Below are 15,949 nucleotides of genomic sequence, written 5' to 3' on the forward strand. Positions count from 1 at the left end.
CCCCCCCCCCCCCCCGCCCCCCACCAACAAACGCCCGGGCGCACCGGACCGCCCGAGCGCCGGGAGTGTCTGAACTACAGCTCTAACAAAGGTCTCAGGAATAAGGTCAGGAAGATCAATAGAGTTTTGGGATCAATGGATAGGGATGTGGAGCTCTCTATGAACCAGAGTTCAAGAAAGGAAGATCAGAAATTAAGGCGCTAAGATCAAAGTTGGACAGTAAATTGCTTTTACTGAGGTTAGGGCTTGGCGGTTAGGGATCAGAAAGTCAAGCATCACAAGTTAGATTTAGGAGTGAAAGGTTAGGAAGCCGGGTTCAGAGACTAATAAGGAATCAGACGTCGGATCCTTGGGCCCGGTTTGGCAGCCTAAGGTTCACTCACGTGTCCCCATCCTCAGTGACGTAGCCGAAGACGAGGGGCGCCCACGACAGACCCGGGCCCAGCTCGGCGCCCAGCCCCGGTCCTCCGGGGGCTGCTGCGTCCGGACCCAGAGAGCCCAGTCCACTGTCGCACCATTCGTCGGCCTCCGCAACTTTCCCCAAGCACGCGACCCCCGCCATAGCCCCCGACGCCTCAGGGGTCCCAGCGGCCGCCCGCCTATAACTAAGCTCTGCCTGAAGTCCTGGCGCTTCCGCCCTGCGGGGAATTCCCCAACACTCCCCCTGATTTATCCAATCAGAGTGAGGTAAAGAGTACACGCCCCGCCCCCTTACCACACCCTGACCAATCAGAGTATTCAGATGGACCACGACTCTCTACCCATTCCCACATTTTCCGGGCGCCCTTTACCAACATGGCTGCCGGCGCGGAGCCCTCTGGGACTCGTAGTCCTCCTGTCCGCAAGTCTTTCTAACCTAAGAGCCGCTCCCCGGACGTTGTGTGAAAGCCTGTATGCATCCGCGATGGTTGCCGGGAGTTGTAGTTCTCTGCCTGGTCTCTGCCCCTCCTGTTTCCGGTGCCGTCACGGGACAGAGCAGTCGGTGACAGCACCGAGGGCCCCCGCCCCGCGCCCATGGCCGAGCCGGACCGTGAGTCGGGGGCCCCGGTGGGAGGGTCGGGCCGCGCCGGGGCCTGGCTGAGGGCTGCAGGCCCCGGGGCCCGAGAATGGGCATGGTGGGGCTGGAGGTTGGGACTGCATGGCGGAGAGTGGGATTGGGGGTACGGGAGGTCGTTGCCAAGTGATCCATCCTGCTAGATTGTTGGGTTTCTGGGTCGCGAGATTTTGAGGGTCCGTTTGCCACGTCCCCCAAGTTACTAACGATCGCCTGTTTCTCGCACCTTGGTTGCTGGGGACCCTCGTTGCTAAGGATTTAGATTGCCGCAGACCCGGTTGCTAAGGGTACCTGGTTGTTAGGGGGAATTGTAGGATGCTAGGGGACCCCTGGCGTCCCTTCCTATCTCTTCCCTCTAGTTCCTGCGTCCCCCCTAAACATACCATCCCCACTGCACCTCACTTTCTAAATTCGTCTCTAGTCAGAGTATCTCTCTTCTTATCTCTTGTCTTCCTTTTCAAACTTCCCTCTGTAAACCTAACCCTCCCTGGATTCGCGCGCGCTCACACGCACACACACACACACACACACACACTCACTCACTCACTCACTCACTCTTTCCTTCCTCACTTCTCCTAAGTCCTCATCCTGCCCTGTATGCCTTACTTTCTCCTCCCTCTCCTAAACCTTCCTGTCCCAGGCTCTTTGTCCCTCACTAACCACCTCTCCTGCCAGTACTGTCCACTGTAATATCTGCTTCCCCCTCCATCCCTTCCCTCCCTCTGCTCCATTTTTGCCACCACCTCCCACCCCAGTATAATTAGGTTGGTGGGTCTTCTTGCCCCCTGCCCTTCTGCTTTGAAGCCCTTCATTCCCCCTTAACTGTGCCCCGCACTGTAACCACGTCTGCTCCCCCTCCTCCCCCAGCCTCTGACCCTCTGGAGACCCAGGCAGGGAAGGTGCAGGAGGCTCAGGTGAGATTTGGGGAAGGGTGGAGGGAAGGAGAGAGATGGACTCGTTCCCGCACCCCACACTGGGGGGGAGGTGGCAGAGGGGAGACAGTTACCCCAGGGCCCTCAGCTCACTGCCCCAGTCCCTTGCCCCAACTCCCGGTTCAGCCTCCTGGGGAATGGTGGATTCTGGGAATTGTCAGAGAGGGGTGTGCCCCCTTAACTCCAGGCCTGCCCTCCCAAACTTTTCTCTTTCCTTGCCCCCTACCCCTGTCCTTTCTGAACTTCATTTATGCTGGGCATGGAAGAGACAGGTATCCAGTTTTGATCACAAAACTCACAGATCTCATGGACAAGTGACTAGAAAATGACCCTACAGGGTGATTCTGAAAGTAGCTCGAGGAAGAGTAAACTTTGTGGGGCCACAGGGATTCCAGCCAGTCCCTTCCCAGGAGGAATCCACAGGCTGGGCTAGGAGTCAGACTGAGATACAGACACATCACAGTGAGCGAAGAGTGACTTAGAATTTTCTTAGGCAGAGTGAGAAATGGCACTCCACGCAGAGGATACAGCTTGTGCAAAGACTGGGGGACACGAAGGGTGTAATGTGGTCAGCAGTCAGGTGGCTGGGAGTGGTTAGCTTGTTATATTCGAGGTTAGCATTTATTGAGTCCTTATTCCAGCCAGGTACTCTGCTCAGTGCTCTGTGTACATCATCTCATTTCGTCTTCCCAGAATCCCTGGGGGGAGCAAGGCCTATTGTGGCCATTTTACAGATGAGGAGTCCGAGGCAGAGCTGTTAAGCGACTTGTCCTCTGTCCCCCAGCTAGAAGAGCAGGGACTGCTTTGCAACCTACAGCACCTGGCACGTTGCCTTCCAGACACCTCAGGGAGAGGTAGACACGACACCTCACAGAGGCTTGAAGGCCCCACCAGCACCTCCGGCTCCCCCTTAGGCCAAGTGGCTCCCACACGCGGGGCAGGGCCCTCGAGTCCTTCCACAGAGCCTCACTGTCCGCTGCTGAAAGAATGCCAGGCCACCCACAGACGCGAGATCACTGTTCAGATGTAGGGCAGCGCCGAAGCTGGAATGCTTAAAGCCCCTGACAGATGCGGGGCCGGGCCACGCTGAGGGGGTAAAAGCCTCCTGCCAGGCCAGGGCTTCTCCCTCGCCTGGCTCCTAGGGCTCAACCACTGTCACAGCAAAAGGTTTAATGTTCAAAAGGGATCCTCAGTCCCAGAAAGAGCGATCCGAGGATGTAAATTGCAGCATTGTCTGTGACAGGCCAAAACTGGAAACAGCCCAAATGGCTGTCAGCAGACGGGTTAAATGAAGTATAGTGCGTCCTTACAATGCAACACTATGTAGCTTTTTTAAAGGAGGAGCTGGATCTATAGTATATTGTTCTGCGGAAACCGCGAGGTGCAGCATCGTACTATGGTAGGACCCATTTCTGGAAAAATAGTGAGTTTTATAGGCAGAGAAAAAAATCTAGAGCGATTGCCATTCTGCTGTTAATAGTGGTTATATTGACCCGGGGTGGGTGAGGGAACTCGAGGCAAGCGTCTCAAGTCGTACATTGTCTAATGGCCAGAGTTTTTGCAAAGCTTATGTAATCTTAGAAAGCAATAATAAAAAAAAAAAAATGTAAATACGTCTGGAAGGGCAGTTCCTATTCAAAAAGGCTTGGAACCAGAGCAGAGAATGATGGGGGAGGGGCTGGTCGGAGGGGTTTTAAGCAGGAGAATGAGTTGGTCAGAACTGTGGTTTTTGCGAGGTCCATTGCAGGACCCAGCCCTGCGCACAGCAGGTATCCGTTCGATCAGTGGTGGATGGTTCTGGAGCAACTGCCAGGGGCCAGACCCTGTTGTTGGTTGGTGCTGGGCATCCGGCGGTGAACACGAAAAGTCCCTGCCATCTTGGAGCTAACATCATGGCAGACTCCATACGCGGGGGTGATTGGACGGTTAGACTGGAGAAGCCAGTAAGAGGGGCCCTTGGAGCCGAGGGGGTGGTGGCCTGACACAGCCAGGCCATCACCCCGAGGGCCGTCGAGTAGGTCGGAGGTGAAGGCTGAGGCTGGGAGCTCAGGGAGGAGGCCAGGACAGGGACCCCGGAGGGGGAACAGGCTGGACCCAGGTGGAGCCCTGGGCAGGGGGACACATCATGGCAGGAGGGCAGGAGAAGGAAACAAAGACTCGGGGACAGAAGCCACACTGAGCTAGGACCTAGGAGGAAGAACAGGTTCAGGAGAGATGCTAAGGCCAGTTTGGAACACAGTGGGAAAGAGAGGGCAGGGGTCACTTCAGGGGAGGCATCCAGGAGGCTGCGGGAACCCGGTATCCAGGGACAAAGAGGTAGCATCATCAACGCCCGGGCCAAGGCCATGAGGCAGCTAGCCCAGGAAAGGTGGAGAGAGGAAGTAGGGAAGGCGCAGGACAGAGTCTCAGACCCGCCATCTGGGGGCCTGATCGAGGGGAGGAGTATACAATGAGATGGATGTGTCGGAAAGGTGGTGTCTGGGGCTTCGAGCAGGAGAGCCCAGGGCCCCAGGGTGAGGACCAAGGCGTTTCCACTGGCATCATTCACAGGAGAGACTGGAGTGAGGACGGCTGCAGGGGTGCCAGAATCCCGCAGGCTGCTGCTCGGAGCACCTCTCGTAGGTTAACCACTTCATCTCAGGTGGCCCTCCGAGGCAGTGCCCTCCGAGCTCCATTCCCGAGATACAGAGCGTCAGGCTCAGAACAGCCGAGAACGCACAGGCCGCTGCGCGCTCCTCGGGAGTAGGAGGACCAGGTTTCCAGCCCAGGCAGCCCACCCCAGAGCCCGCACGCCGGCCCCCCACCGCACCTCACTTCCTTGGGCCCACTCCCGGCCGGAGGCTTTTCCCCCAGACCCGGGTGCCACCCTCCCCTGCCCTCCCTCCCTCACCCCACTTCTGGGGCCTGCTCACCCCACCCCCACCCCTTCCAGGACTCAGATTCAGACACTGAGGGAGGAGCGGCTGGCGGAGAGGCCGAGAGTGAGTATCTTCCCCGGGAACGGGGTCCCGGGGGAGCCGCCTCGGGCAGGGATCCCATTTCTGCCCCTCGCCGCCACCGAAGGTGACGTTCAAAGTATGTCATAATGGGTGCGGAGCCAGCGCCCGAGGTCCCCGGTTGCGGGAGGGGGGGTGGGGGATCCCGGGACGGGGCCCCTGAGCACCCCGACCGAACGCCCACCCTGCTGTTCTCTCTCTCTGCTTTTTGGCCAGTGGACTTCCTGCGGCATTTCTTCTCCCAGACGCTGGGCCTGGGCACCCAGAAGGAGCGGCTGCTGGACGAGCTGACCCTGGAAGGGGTGACCCGCTACATGCAGAGCGAGCGCTGTAAGACCCGGGCCTCCGTTGCCCCTGACTTGCTTTTGCCCCGGCCACTTGAGCCATTCGCCAGTCACACCTTTTGTTGGCAAGTGACACGAGGAGCCCAACGCACACGGCTTATTACAGCGGAAAGAGGGTGCCGCCCCTCTAACTAAAACCTAGCACTGAGCACTGCTGGATTCAGAGGCTTCCATGATGTCAGAAACCTTAATAACCCCGTCCGGGGTTCACGTTGAGGTAGAGGTGGCACCTGGCAGTCCCGAAGGCCAGGACTAGCCCCTCCCACCGAAGAGGGCATCTTTCTTCCAGTGGTTCGAGCAAAATGGTCCAGGCCAAAGAGCAGAGAGTGGCTCCAGTTGGGGCCACGTTGGGTCAGACTCCTATCCCAAAACCCATCTCCGTGTCTCTGATTGGCCAGACCCGGGTCACACATCCATTGCCGATCGGCCGGGCCTGTTTGATAGAATGAAGGTGATGCCAATAGGAATACCTCGTAGGGTCCTTAGGGTGCCATAAATTAACAGAGATGGAAATGTCTGGAAGAGGGCCCGGAACAGAGCAAGATCCGCGGACCCTATGACAAGTATTACAGGAAGCGTGTTTCAGGGCTGGTACGTGGGTGCCTCTCTACTAGGTCACCGTGTCAGTGTCATGTATATTTCTCGCAAGTTGAGGTCACCAGAGTCTGGGAAACCGGGCCCTCGGCAGTCCTCAACTAGAACAATCGACCCTTTGAGGGTCCTGAACAGCCTTTTGTTGAGGACGTCTTCTCCTGTTTCCCTGTCCTCGGGCTGCTGCCTGCTCCCTGCTCGGGCGTCCAGGCTTCGTGCCCTGAGCCTCCCTCTCCCGGGGCAGGCCGGCCAGCCGTCTGCAGGGCTCCTCCTGGCCAGGGTGCGCCCCATGGAGAACACAGGCAATGGCCACAGAGCTTTTGTTCCTCCCGTCCTCCTGCACCTGGGTTTTAGGACAGTTGTCTATAAGGCCGCCTATGAGGGGCAACAGTAAAGGACAGCAGTTAACCGAGCCCTCACCATATGCCAGCAACCGAGCTAAGCACTTGATAGGCGCCCTGTCATTTGATCTTCACATTGTACCTGTGAGGTCATCACAAGGGTGATCTGGACAGAGCAGGAAGCAGAGGCCCAGAGAGGCCGTGACTGGCTGCAGGGTCACACAGCTGGCACGAGGCAGTCAGGACTCGACCCCAGGCCCCCTGAATCCAGACCACGTGCTCCCTCCCGTGTGGCCCCAGCTGGCCCCAGCTGTGCCTGGCCCGAGGGCATCCCGGAGCGGAGGGCCTCGTCACCCTTGCCGTCCTCTTTTGCACAGGACACACCGGAGGTAGCCGGTTCAGGGGCCTCACACTTGTGTCTGTCCATCAGCGATGGGCAGGTGCCAGGGTACCGCGTGGCAGGGCTGTCCGCCGGCCAGCAGCTGACGAGGCGATAGGACTATTTCTGCACAGCCCCGAGTATTTTTGAAATGATTTAACTCCTACCGTGTCTTCCCATTTTCTTTTCTTTTTATAATTTTTTTTTTAGTTTATTTATTTATCTTGAGAGGGGGAGGAGCAGAGAGAGAGAGAGAGAGAGAGACAGAGAGACAGAGAGAGACAGAGAATCCCAAGCAGGCTCCACGCTGTCAGCACAGAGCCCAATGCAGGGCTTGATCTCACGAACAGTGGAGATCATGACCTGAACCGAGATCAAGAGTCAGGCAATCAAGAGTCGGGCGCTCAACTGACTGAGCCGCCCGGGCCCCCCTTCCTATCTTCTTTTCTGAAAGCTGGGGGAAATGGCGGAACAAAGTGCCTACATGTGTACAAATCCTGGGTCTCACGAAGTACAATTGACTCAAAAGAATAACAGAAACACGTATATAGTGTTTGCTCAGTGCCGGGCACTGATCTAAGCTTTACACGAATGAATTCATTCTCTCGACGGCCCCGTGAAGTCAGTACTGTAAGGATGCCCATTTTACAGAGCAGGAAGCTGAAGCCCAGAGGGGAGATCTGAACTAAGACACCTCCCTCCTCACCGGTGAGCAGGAAAGAATGTGTATGATATGCTAGAAATAGATGGTCATCCAAGACTGTGTCCAAACGGTGAGGCGTGGGGGCGCCGGGGTGGCTCAGTTGGTTAAGTGTCCAACTTCGGCTCAGGTCATGATCTCACGCTTCGCGGGTTGGAGCCCCCCATCGGGCTCTGTGCAGACAGCTCAGAGCCTGGAGCCTGCTTCGGATTCTGTGTCTCCCCTGCTCTCTGCCCCTCTCCCGCTTGTGTTTTCTCTTTCTCAAAAACAAACAAACAGTTAAGGGGGAAAAAAAGGTGAGGTGTGGCCAGAGGTTTTTTTACAATAAGCCGTAGCTCTTCGCCAGGACACCTGTGCCCCCCAGCCTTCTCACTAAGGTCTCGTGCGCTTTCTCTAGAACTAGTCAGAAGGAGAAACTTCCCTCCGAGTGGCCTTTTCTCGAATCTAAGTTGGCATCATTTCAACCCGTAGATTCCTTGTCCCCACGCTGGCTCTTCCTTCGGTTGGCTGTGTGACCCTTGCTCTCCCTGAGCCCTGGTTTCCTCATCTGTATAATGGGCGCGTTAACTCCCTCTGCCTCGAGGTGATTGGGAAGGCCATCCATGCATCTGAAATGTTGGCCCCAGGGCCTGGCACTGAGTAAACAGTCTTGGGGGCTAGGACGTTGTCATTGGGGGGGCTGAGCACACTGTCACATGATGCATAAACTCCTTTCCTCCAGGTCGCAGGGTCATCTGTTTGGTGGGAGCTGGGATCTCCACGTGTAAGTGCCTCCCTTCCCCCAGTAGCCATTCCCACGTTGGGGGGCCCCCCCTTTCAGAGGCTGGGGGGAGCCACGTCTGGGCCCTTGACAGAGGAGGATGTGGTATAGATGGGGCCGAGGTCCCTGACCCGTCGCTCCCTGCCCCTCCTCCCCCAGCCGCGGGCATCCCTGACTTCCGCTCCCCATCCACGGGCCTCTACGCCAACCTGGAGAAATACCGTCTTCCCTACCCGGAGGCCATCTTTGAGATTGGCTACTTCAAGGTGTGTGTTGCCCGGGGAGGAACGTCTGTAATGGTGGGGGGAAGGGATCCCCTGACCGCAGGGCTCAGCGCACCATCAGGATTCCGGTTCTCTCTCCCACAGAAACATCCAGAGCCCTTCTTTGCTCTTGCCAAGGAACTCTACCCTGGACAGTTCAAGGTGAGCTCTCTTTTCCCTGGTGGACAGGAAAGCTTGGGGGAACAGCAAGGCATGGGAAGGCTTCCCCTGGGGCCTCTCAGACAAATGTCGCATGGGCTCTAGGCTGCCTGGGTCCAACTCCTGGTCGCTCACTTCCTGCCCTTGTGACCTTGAGCCTCAGTTTTCTCACCTGTAAAATGAAGCTGATGATAGCCTACGAAACCTCTTGGAAGGCTTCCCTGAATTAACCGTACACGTAAGACCCCAGACGGGAGCCAGGCCGATTGTGTACGGATCCCAACTCTGCACCTGTGCGATCTGGCAAGCTGTGCCTCAGTTTCCTCGTCTGTGAAATGGGGCTGGTGCCGGTCCGTGCCCCCCCGCCCACCCCCCACCCCCAGACCAACGTGTGATGGTTCCATGAGGTAAAACAGCCAGAGCGCCTAGAACAGTTCCTGGCTCATGCCGAACATGCTGTGTCATTATCACGATGTTCCCATTGCTCCCCCGCAGCCGACCGTCTGTCACTACTTCATCCGCCTGCTGAAGGAGAAAGGGCTGCTTCTGCGCTGCTACACGCAGGTAGGCGGCCGTGGGTGTCCCTGGGAGGAGGGCTGGCCGGGTGGTCCTGGAGCCTCAGTGCCCCGCCCCCTGGCCCGCAGTGCGTCCCTTACCCCCTCTCAGCCTCGGTTTCCCCTTCTGTGAAGCAGAGGCCAGGACGGCTTCACCCTTCGGGTCCATGGTGGCGCGACAGCGAGCTCCTCTGGGAGCCATCCCGTGCGTAGACAGGACCTCACGTCTGGGGGCTGCCACGGGCACTGTAGATCTCGTGTTTGGTTAGGGGTTTCCGCACCCGGCCACGGAGTGACTCGGTCTAACCGGATCTGTGCATTATGACCGTTTTCCAACTGCTGGGCACGGAGCCGTTAGGAAGGGGCACCTTTGAATAATGTGCCCTAAGGCGTTGTACGTGCCACGGGCCATGGCTCACGCGTGTCGGGTGCTTAGCCGAGGCCTCGCCCTGGGGTTCTCTGGCAAGGACGGCTCACCTTGTTGGCTTCTGGACTAGTCAGCAAGATGTTTTGGGGGTCTCGCACCCCTAACGGTAAAAACTGCGCCTCTACCTTCGTTTTATGAATACGTGTTTTACGAGTGCCTGTGAATACGCATTGAAGTTACCCGATGTGGGGCGCCTGGGTGGCTCAGGCGGGTAAGCATCCGACTTTGGCTTAGGTCATGATCTCCCGGCTCGTGGGGTTGAGCCCTGCGTCCAGCCCTGCGTCGGGCTCGGTGCTGAGGCCTGCTTTAGATTCTGTGTCTCCCTCTCCCTCTGTCCCTCCCCGGTCTGCTTTCCCTCCGTCTCTCTCTTTCAAAAAGAAAGACATTAAGACAATTATTTTTAACCCATTACGTAATGTAGCAGTGATATCACGCTCTACGTGAGACCTCAGAGCCCGAAATCATAAAAGAGAGAGAGAATACCTGAGCGTGAACGGGAGTCCTAATACTTCTCCCCGCACCTGGCTGCGTGGAGCCTGCAGCCCGCGAGGCTGCCACCAGGGGGAGGATGAATTTTTAAGTCCAGATTTCTCAGATGGGGTCAGGCGCTCCTGCCTAGCTGCCCAGGGCTGGTGGTGGCAGCCGGGGAAGGGACAGCCGCCTCCTTCCAGGAGGACACCCCCCCCCCCGCCCCGGCTCAGCAAAAACCCGACCTCTCTTCCCAGAGTCAGTTTTATCCACGGGACGTGGCTCAGACATGATACAAAACGCTCACTCGAAGCCCAGTGCCTTCCGGGCACGGTTGCCTGAAATCTGCAGCACGGCCCTCGTAGTCCTCTTCCGCCACGAGTGTTTACAGAGCGCAGGCCCCGTGCCAGGCCCTGCTGGCAGCGACATCCCCGCCCCCCCAGAGCTGCTCATCTCATGTGGGGAGAGAGACACTGGGCAAGATGGATAAGGAGGACATCTTGTCAACAAGGTGTCAGGGAAGGCCTCGCCGAGAAGGGGCCATTTAGACAAAGACCTGGAGGGGAGAGTGTGTTCCAGCCGAAGGGAACAGCCAGGGCAAAGGTCCTGAGGTGAGACCGTATTCGGCGTGTTCGAGACGCTGGATCTGAGTGAGCAGAGAGGACGGCAGTAGAGAATGGAGGAGGCGAGCTCAGTGAGGTGACAGGGACAGACCGCGGGGGATCTGGGGGCCGCAGGAAGGGCTTTGTCCTTTACGCCGCTGAGTAGGACGGTGCCGCAGGACAGGGGACGTGACCCGAGCCAGGTGTCCCTCCGGCTGCATATAGGGGACAGACCAGGGAGGAAGCTGCTGCGACGGTCCAAGCAGGAGAATATGGAGGCTGGCCCAGGGTGGGGGCCAAGGAGGGGAGAAGTGTGCGGGTTACCAATCTGTTTTGAAGGTGGAGCCGGCAGGCCGCCCTGAGCGCTCACTGCCCGGCTGTGCCTGAGGCAGAACCCCGTGAGCCCTCCCTGGGAAGCAAGCGGACTGCAGGCTGTGTGTGCGTGGAAACCGGCTTAAATCCGCGCCGGGGTCCGGGGGAGGGCGCGGGCGGTTCTCCCCTACTCACGGTATTTCGTGCACGGATTTAACTGCACCTGCCGCTCCAGAAGGGCCTATTACAGAAAACAGATAAACGTGGAGAACCATGTTCCCCCCTCATGTGTCACGAAACCGTTCTTTGCCTTTCACACTTGTCACCCTCTCCGTCAACCTCGGCCGCTTTTTGAGTCACTGACCCAGTTTTCTGGAACACATTGTCTTCACTTCTTTCTGAATTGCGATGACACAGCGCTTTTGGAGCTCCGCATGACGCTATTTTTATCTCAAGATACAAGTATCCGTTCAAACATGAGAACGGCTCGCCCTGTTGGCTCAAGCCACTGTGAGCGCCACAGCAAGGCAGCTTCTGGTCCTTTAAATATATACATGGCACCTACACTCCACACAGGGCTTGTACTTGGCTTTCTTTAGCTTCTTGTGTGGAAGACCCTTCCATAGCCACTTCTTTCTTTTCTCTCTTTCTCTTTCTCTTTCTTTCTTTCTTTCTCTTTCTTTCTTTCTCTTTCTTTCTTTCTTTCTTTCTTTTTCTTCCTTTCTTTTTCTTCTTCCTTTCTTTTTCTCTGTTTGTTTGTTTCTTTCTTTCTTTCTATTTTATTTTTAAGTAATCTCTACACCCAGCGTGAGAACTCGAACTCACAACCCCGAGATCAAGATCTGCACGCTCCACCAGCTGAACCAGCCAGGCACCCCAGCTTTTTCAAAGCTGCCATTGCCTTCGTGTCCATCAGGGGGGACACGGTGTTTTGAAACAAAAAGTGAGCCAAAGTTTAAAAAGCAAGAGATTCCAGACGAAAATCCAGACTTCAGAGGCGCCTGCGTGGCTCAGTCGGTTAAGCGTCCGACTTCGGCTCGGGTCACGATCTCACGGTTCGTGGGTTCGAGCCCCGTGTCGGGCTCTACGCTGGCAGTGTGGAGCCTGCTTGGGATTCTCTCTCTCCCTCTCTCTGCCCCTCCTCTGCTCCCCCTCTCTCTCTCAAAAAAAAAAAATTCCATACGTAGGCAAACAAATAGACACATTCATATATAGTTTTCCCATAGCCTTTGTTCTTCTGTGCCTTTTAACATCTTGGAGAGATCATTTGAATATCGGAACATACAGGTCAGCCTCGTTGTTTTCTTGTTTGTGGTTTCTCTATCAAAAGTGGCCTGAGAGAATAACAGAGGCATTTAAGTAGTTCTTTTACAGGCCCTTTATTTATTTGCACGCACACTGCTGGCTCACGAGCGAGCGAGGCAGTAGACGGAGTCAAGTAACAAAGGGAAAACTAATGCAGGGGGAGGGGACAGGCTGCAGAGAGTCTGGGAACAGTGGCTCTTGTCTGTGCATTTGGGGAACAGGCTGATCGCTGGCAGGGAGCAGAGAGAGCGGCTGGGGCCGTCTGCCCTTGAAAGAGAATCCTTTTGGCTGCTCGCGGAGTCTCAGCTGCGGGCCGCACGTGACCGGCCGTCTCTGTGTGGCGTCTGCGGGTGTGCTGTGTCACCACCTGCCTCTACAGCATTCCTCGCGGGCAAACAAAAGCTGCTCCCAAGGGGCTGCGTGCTCGAGGCAAAATGAGAGCACACATGTCTCTGTGGAAGAGAAGAATAACCTTGCTTGATCTGACACGGAGAATACCTGTGTCTTAAAAGAACGCAAGTTAATATGACATCTCCGAAACAGCCCCCGGCGAGAAAGCCGGCTGCTAAGTAGGAAGACGGTGATGGCAAAAACCAAATAAACCCTCCTGATTCCTTTATGTTGCTGCTTGGCCAGGCCTGCCACATACAGCTGTGCAGGTTGCGCACTGCACAAGGATGCCACATGTGAGGGGTTCTATTTACAACGGAGGCATTGTAGGTTTGTACGTTAGTTTCAACAAATTTCTGGCAGGTGGCGCTAACGCTGTGCGGCCCTGACAAAACAAATTTCCGGAAAGACGTTAGGAGAGGTGTCTGAGTGTGCAGAAGAACCCCATGCGGGCTGACGGTGGCCGTGGGCCTGGGCTCACAGACAGAGGAGTTTGGGCCCCACCTTGAGTCATCTGCGACTTCGACACTTTCAGTGGCACTACCGGGGCAGGCGGCCGGAGGAGTTTACGGGCACACCCTGCGCCCTGAGGGCTTCTGGCAACGCCCCGCTCCGCCTGCTGCCCCGGAGGGATGTGTCTCCTTGCTGAGCCTCTTCCCGCTGCCTCCTCTCCCTGCAGAACATAGACACCCTGGAGCGGGTGGCGGGGCTGGAGCCCGAGGACCTGGTGGAGGCCCACGGCACCTTCTACACGTCACACTGCACCAGCGCCCTCTGCCGACGGGAGTACACGCTAAGCTGGATGAAAGGTGAGGCGCCCCGGGCTCTCCTCGAGGGCAGGCCCCCTGCCGAGCAGCCACCGACGGGGCCTCCGAGCCCCCCACCCCCACCCCCGGGCACCCGTTCTGTCCTGCTCCGTGGCTCTTCTTAGCAGACAGTGGCCGCCCCCCAAGATGGGAGGGGGCAGCGGGGTTTCATCGCTCCCAGCGCCAGCTCACGACCAGGCTATAACGGAAGCGAGCTCCGGACCGAATTCAGCCACCCGCACAGATGCGCGTTGGCACAGAGGCCCCCAGTTGGTCTGTTCTCTGCGGTCAGGACACCCTCGCTCTTTGCCCTTTGAGGGGCTCTGATCTGACCGTACACGAGGGGCTCGTGGAGGCAAACGCAGCTACATTCTGCAAAGAGCAGAACCGTCTGATAGAACTTTCTGAGAGTGAGGGGAGGGAAATATTCCCGATCTGCGCAGCCAAGGTGACCACGGAACTGAATTTTTCATCTTTCTTGTCGTTTTTATGAGTTGAGACGTTAAAAGCCAGGGCCGCGACCACCACGTTGAACAGCCCTGTGCTAGAGGCACAGGACCCGATAGCCCGTGAGTCGGATTCGGGCAAGCAGATTCCATGGCGTGTGAGGCTCCGTCAGGGATGAAGGCGGAGGGCTGGCCCTAGAGGCGCAGGCTACGGGGCTTGCTAAAGTCTGAGTCCCTGTTCGTGGAAGGGCAGCGTGTCAAAAAAAAAAGGGGGGGGGGCGGCAAAAAATTCGGCCAGTCCACATTTCTCAAATGCCAGTGAGAGCCTTTGCCTGACATCCATTGTGCGGCTGAGAAGTCACGCATTTCACCCAGGGAAAGCCATTTGTGACACTCTTTATGCTGGTTTCACAAAGCCCCTGGTGTCCGTGTGAGACGGGACAGCTGCAGCATTTGTAGCGGGGCCTCCGGAGTGTGGCCTTTCTGCTAAAACGCCAGCTGACCACCCCTGGGGCGACGATTCTTGAATAGCTCCGGCGCGCGGGGGGGGGGGGGGGCGGCGACACACGCGACCCTGTCCCGTGTCGCTGGCGGCAGTGGCCCACGCGCCGCCGCACAATCTCCTGCTGTCAGTGCCGACATCCCTCAGAAAATGACAGGCAGTAAAACAGTGCTCTGTCAATACGTGTCGAAAGAAGGAACCAATAGTGGGACAAATCAGCTAGGGCTCTGTGGATTGCCTGTGACAGCGTGTCCCAGCGCGTCCCAGCGTCTTTAATCAATAAGCAGTAAGGAGCGTGGTTGTCATAACGCTGGTGTGTGTGTGTGTGTGTGGAGGTGTCTGTCACAGAGCCAGGGGACCGGAAGCAGCTGGGCCTAAGGAAGTGTCCCCACCCCAGGGTCATCTGCATATTCCTGCCTCTCTGGCACCAGGCCTGGGACGCACTAGGCCTCTCACCCAGGAGAAAATAGGGCTCCCCTCCCAGACCCACCCGGAGAGCTTTTTCGCCCAGGTGGGGGTGGGGGGGCTCCTTTGCCCCTTCTGAGGACAAGTTTCTGCTCGTTCATCTGTTCTTGTGTTTATTTATTTTTTTTTTTAATTTTTTTTTCAACGTTTATTTATTTTTGGGACAGAGAGAGACAGAGCATGAACGGGGGAGGGGCAGAGAGAGAGGGAGACACAGAATCGGAAACAGGCTCCAGGCTCCGAGCCATCAGCCCAGAGCCCGACGCGGGGCTCGAACTCACGGACCGCGAGATCGTGACCTGGCTGAAGTCGGACGCTCAACCGACTGCGCCACCCAGGCGCCCCTTGTGTTTATTCTTAATTCAATAGCTGTAGCCTGGTGCCCGGAGACGCCCCAGGAATCCTGGGGTTGGGGGAGGTGGGGGCGGCTGTCTAAGAGGGGAGCAGGGCAGACACCCCGGAGGCCCCCCAGGGCCTGGGGCGTGTTTGCTGACCACGAAGGAGGCAGGCAGGCTGCAGCCCCACACACCCCGGGGCCCGGAGTGGCTCACGTTGTCCTCTCCCTTCCCCTTCCCCACGCCCAGAGAAGATCTTCTCCGAGGTGACTCCCAAGTGTGAGAAATGTCACAGCGTGGTGAAGCCTGGTGAGACCGGCCCCCCCCCCGCCCCCGCCCCCGCCCCCGCCACGAGCCCCGTCCACCCCACCCCTGGCCACCCTCTGTCCCTGACCAGTGCCCTGAATCTGCCCCCATGGAGAAGGGGTTCCATAGCCCCTGCCCCCGCGGCCCTCGGGTCTGCCTCCTGCTCCTGCCTGTTTTCTCTCTCTCTCTGTCTCTCTCCCTCCATGTGCCTGTCTCTGCCTCCCGTTTCACCTTCTCTTTCTGTGTCTGTGTCCGTGTGTCCATCCAATTCTGCCTCAGACATCGTGTTCTTCGGTGAGAACCTCCCGGCGAGGTTCTTCTCCTGCATGCAGTCAGTAAGTGCCCCACCCCCGGCCCGCCCCACGCTCCCCGCTCCCCCGAAGCAGGGGCAGCCGGGCAGTGCCCGGGGGCAGGTGGCTTCCCCAACTAGCTGCGGGGGGGGCAAGCAGGGGGAGGCGGCGCAGTCTCAGTCGGTTGAGCCTCTGGAACCCTCACCGGCCCCCCCCCCCCCC

At 57.6% G+C, this 15,949-nt stretch overlaps 2 protein-coding genes across 3 annotated transcripts in view; one reads left to right on the top strand and one right to left on the bottom strand.

Moving 5' to 3' along the window:
• The window catches only part of NFKBIB (NFKB inhibitor beta), a 7,802-nt gene extending 7,141 nt beyond the window's left edge, over positions 1–661 (bottom strand). The window contains exon 1 of one of the 2 annotated variants that reach the window (XM_040445933.1): positions 384–661. In XM_040445933.1, coding sequence (XP_040301867.1) covers positions 384–562 — 179 coding nt within the window. In that variant the 5' untranslated portion in view covers positions 563–661. The remainder of the gene's footprint in view (positions 1–383) is intronic. The other variant, XM_040445932.1, reaches the window with a different exon arrangement.
• A 249-nt stretch (positions 662–910) lies between these two features.
• Positions 911–15,949, top strand: part of SIRT2 (sirtuin 2) — a 17,559-nt gene continuing 2,520 nt past the window's right edge. Inside the window, exons 1-11 of the mRNA XM_040445935.1 lie at positions 911–1,030; positions 1,922–1,968; positions 4,919–4,967; positions 5,199–5,312; positions 8,059–8,100; positions 8,257–8,363; positions 8,466–8,522; positions 9,015–9,083; positions 13,257–13,386; positions 15,381–15,440; positions 15,717–15,819. Coding sequence (XP_040301869.1) covers positions 1,015–1,030; positions 1,922–1,968; positions 4,919–4,967; positions 5,199–5,312; positions 8,059–8,100; positions 8,257–8,363; positions 8,466–8,522; positions 9,015–9,083; positions 13,257–13,386; positions 15,381–15,440; positions 15,717–15,819 — 794 coding nt within the window. The 5' untranslated portion in view covers positions 911–1,014. The remainder of the gene's footprint in view (positions 1,031–1,921; positions 1,969–4,918; positions 4,968–5,198; positions 5,313–8,058; positions 8,101–8,256; positions 8,364–8,465; positions 8,523–9,014; positions 9,084–13,256; positions 13,387–15,380; positions 15,441–15,716; positions 15,820–15,949) is intronic.

Source organism: Herpailurus yagouaroundi, unplaced genomic scaffold (assembly GCF_014898765.1).
Source record: "Herpailurus yagouaroundi ecotype Mexico unplaced genomic scaffold, PumYag 194, whole genome shotgun sequence".
NCBI classification, from domain to species: Eukaryota; Metazoa; Chordata; class Mammalia; order Carnivora; family Felidae; genus Herpailurus; species Herpailurus yagouaroundi.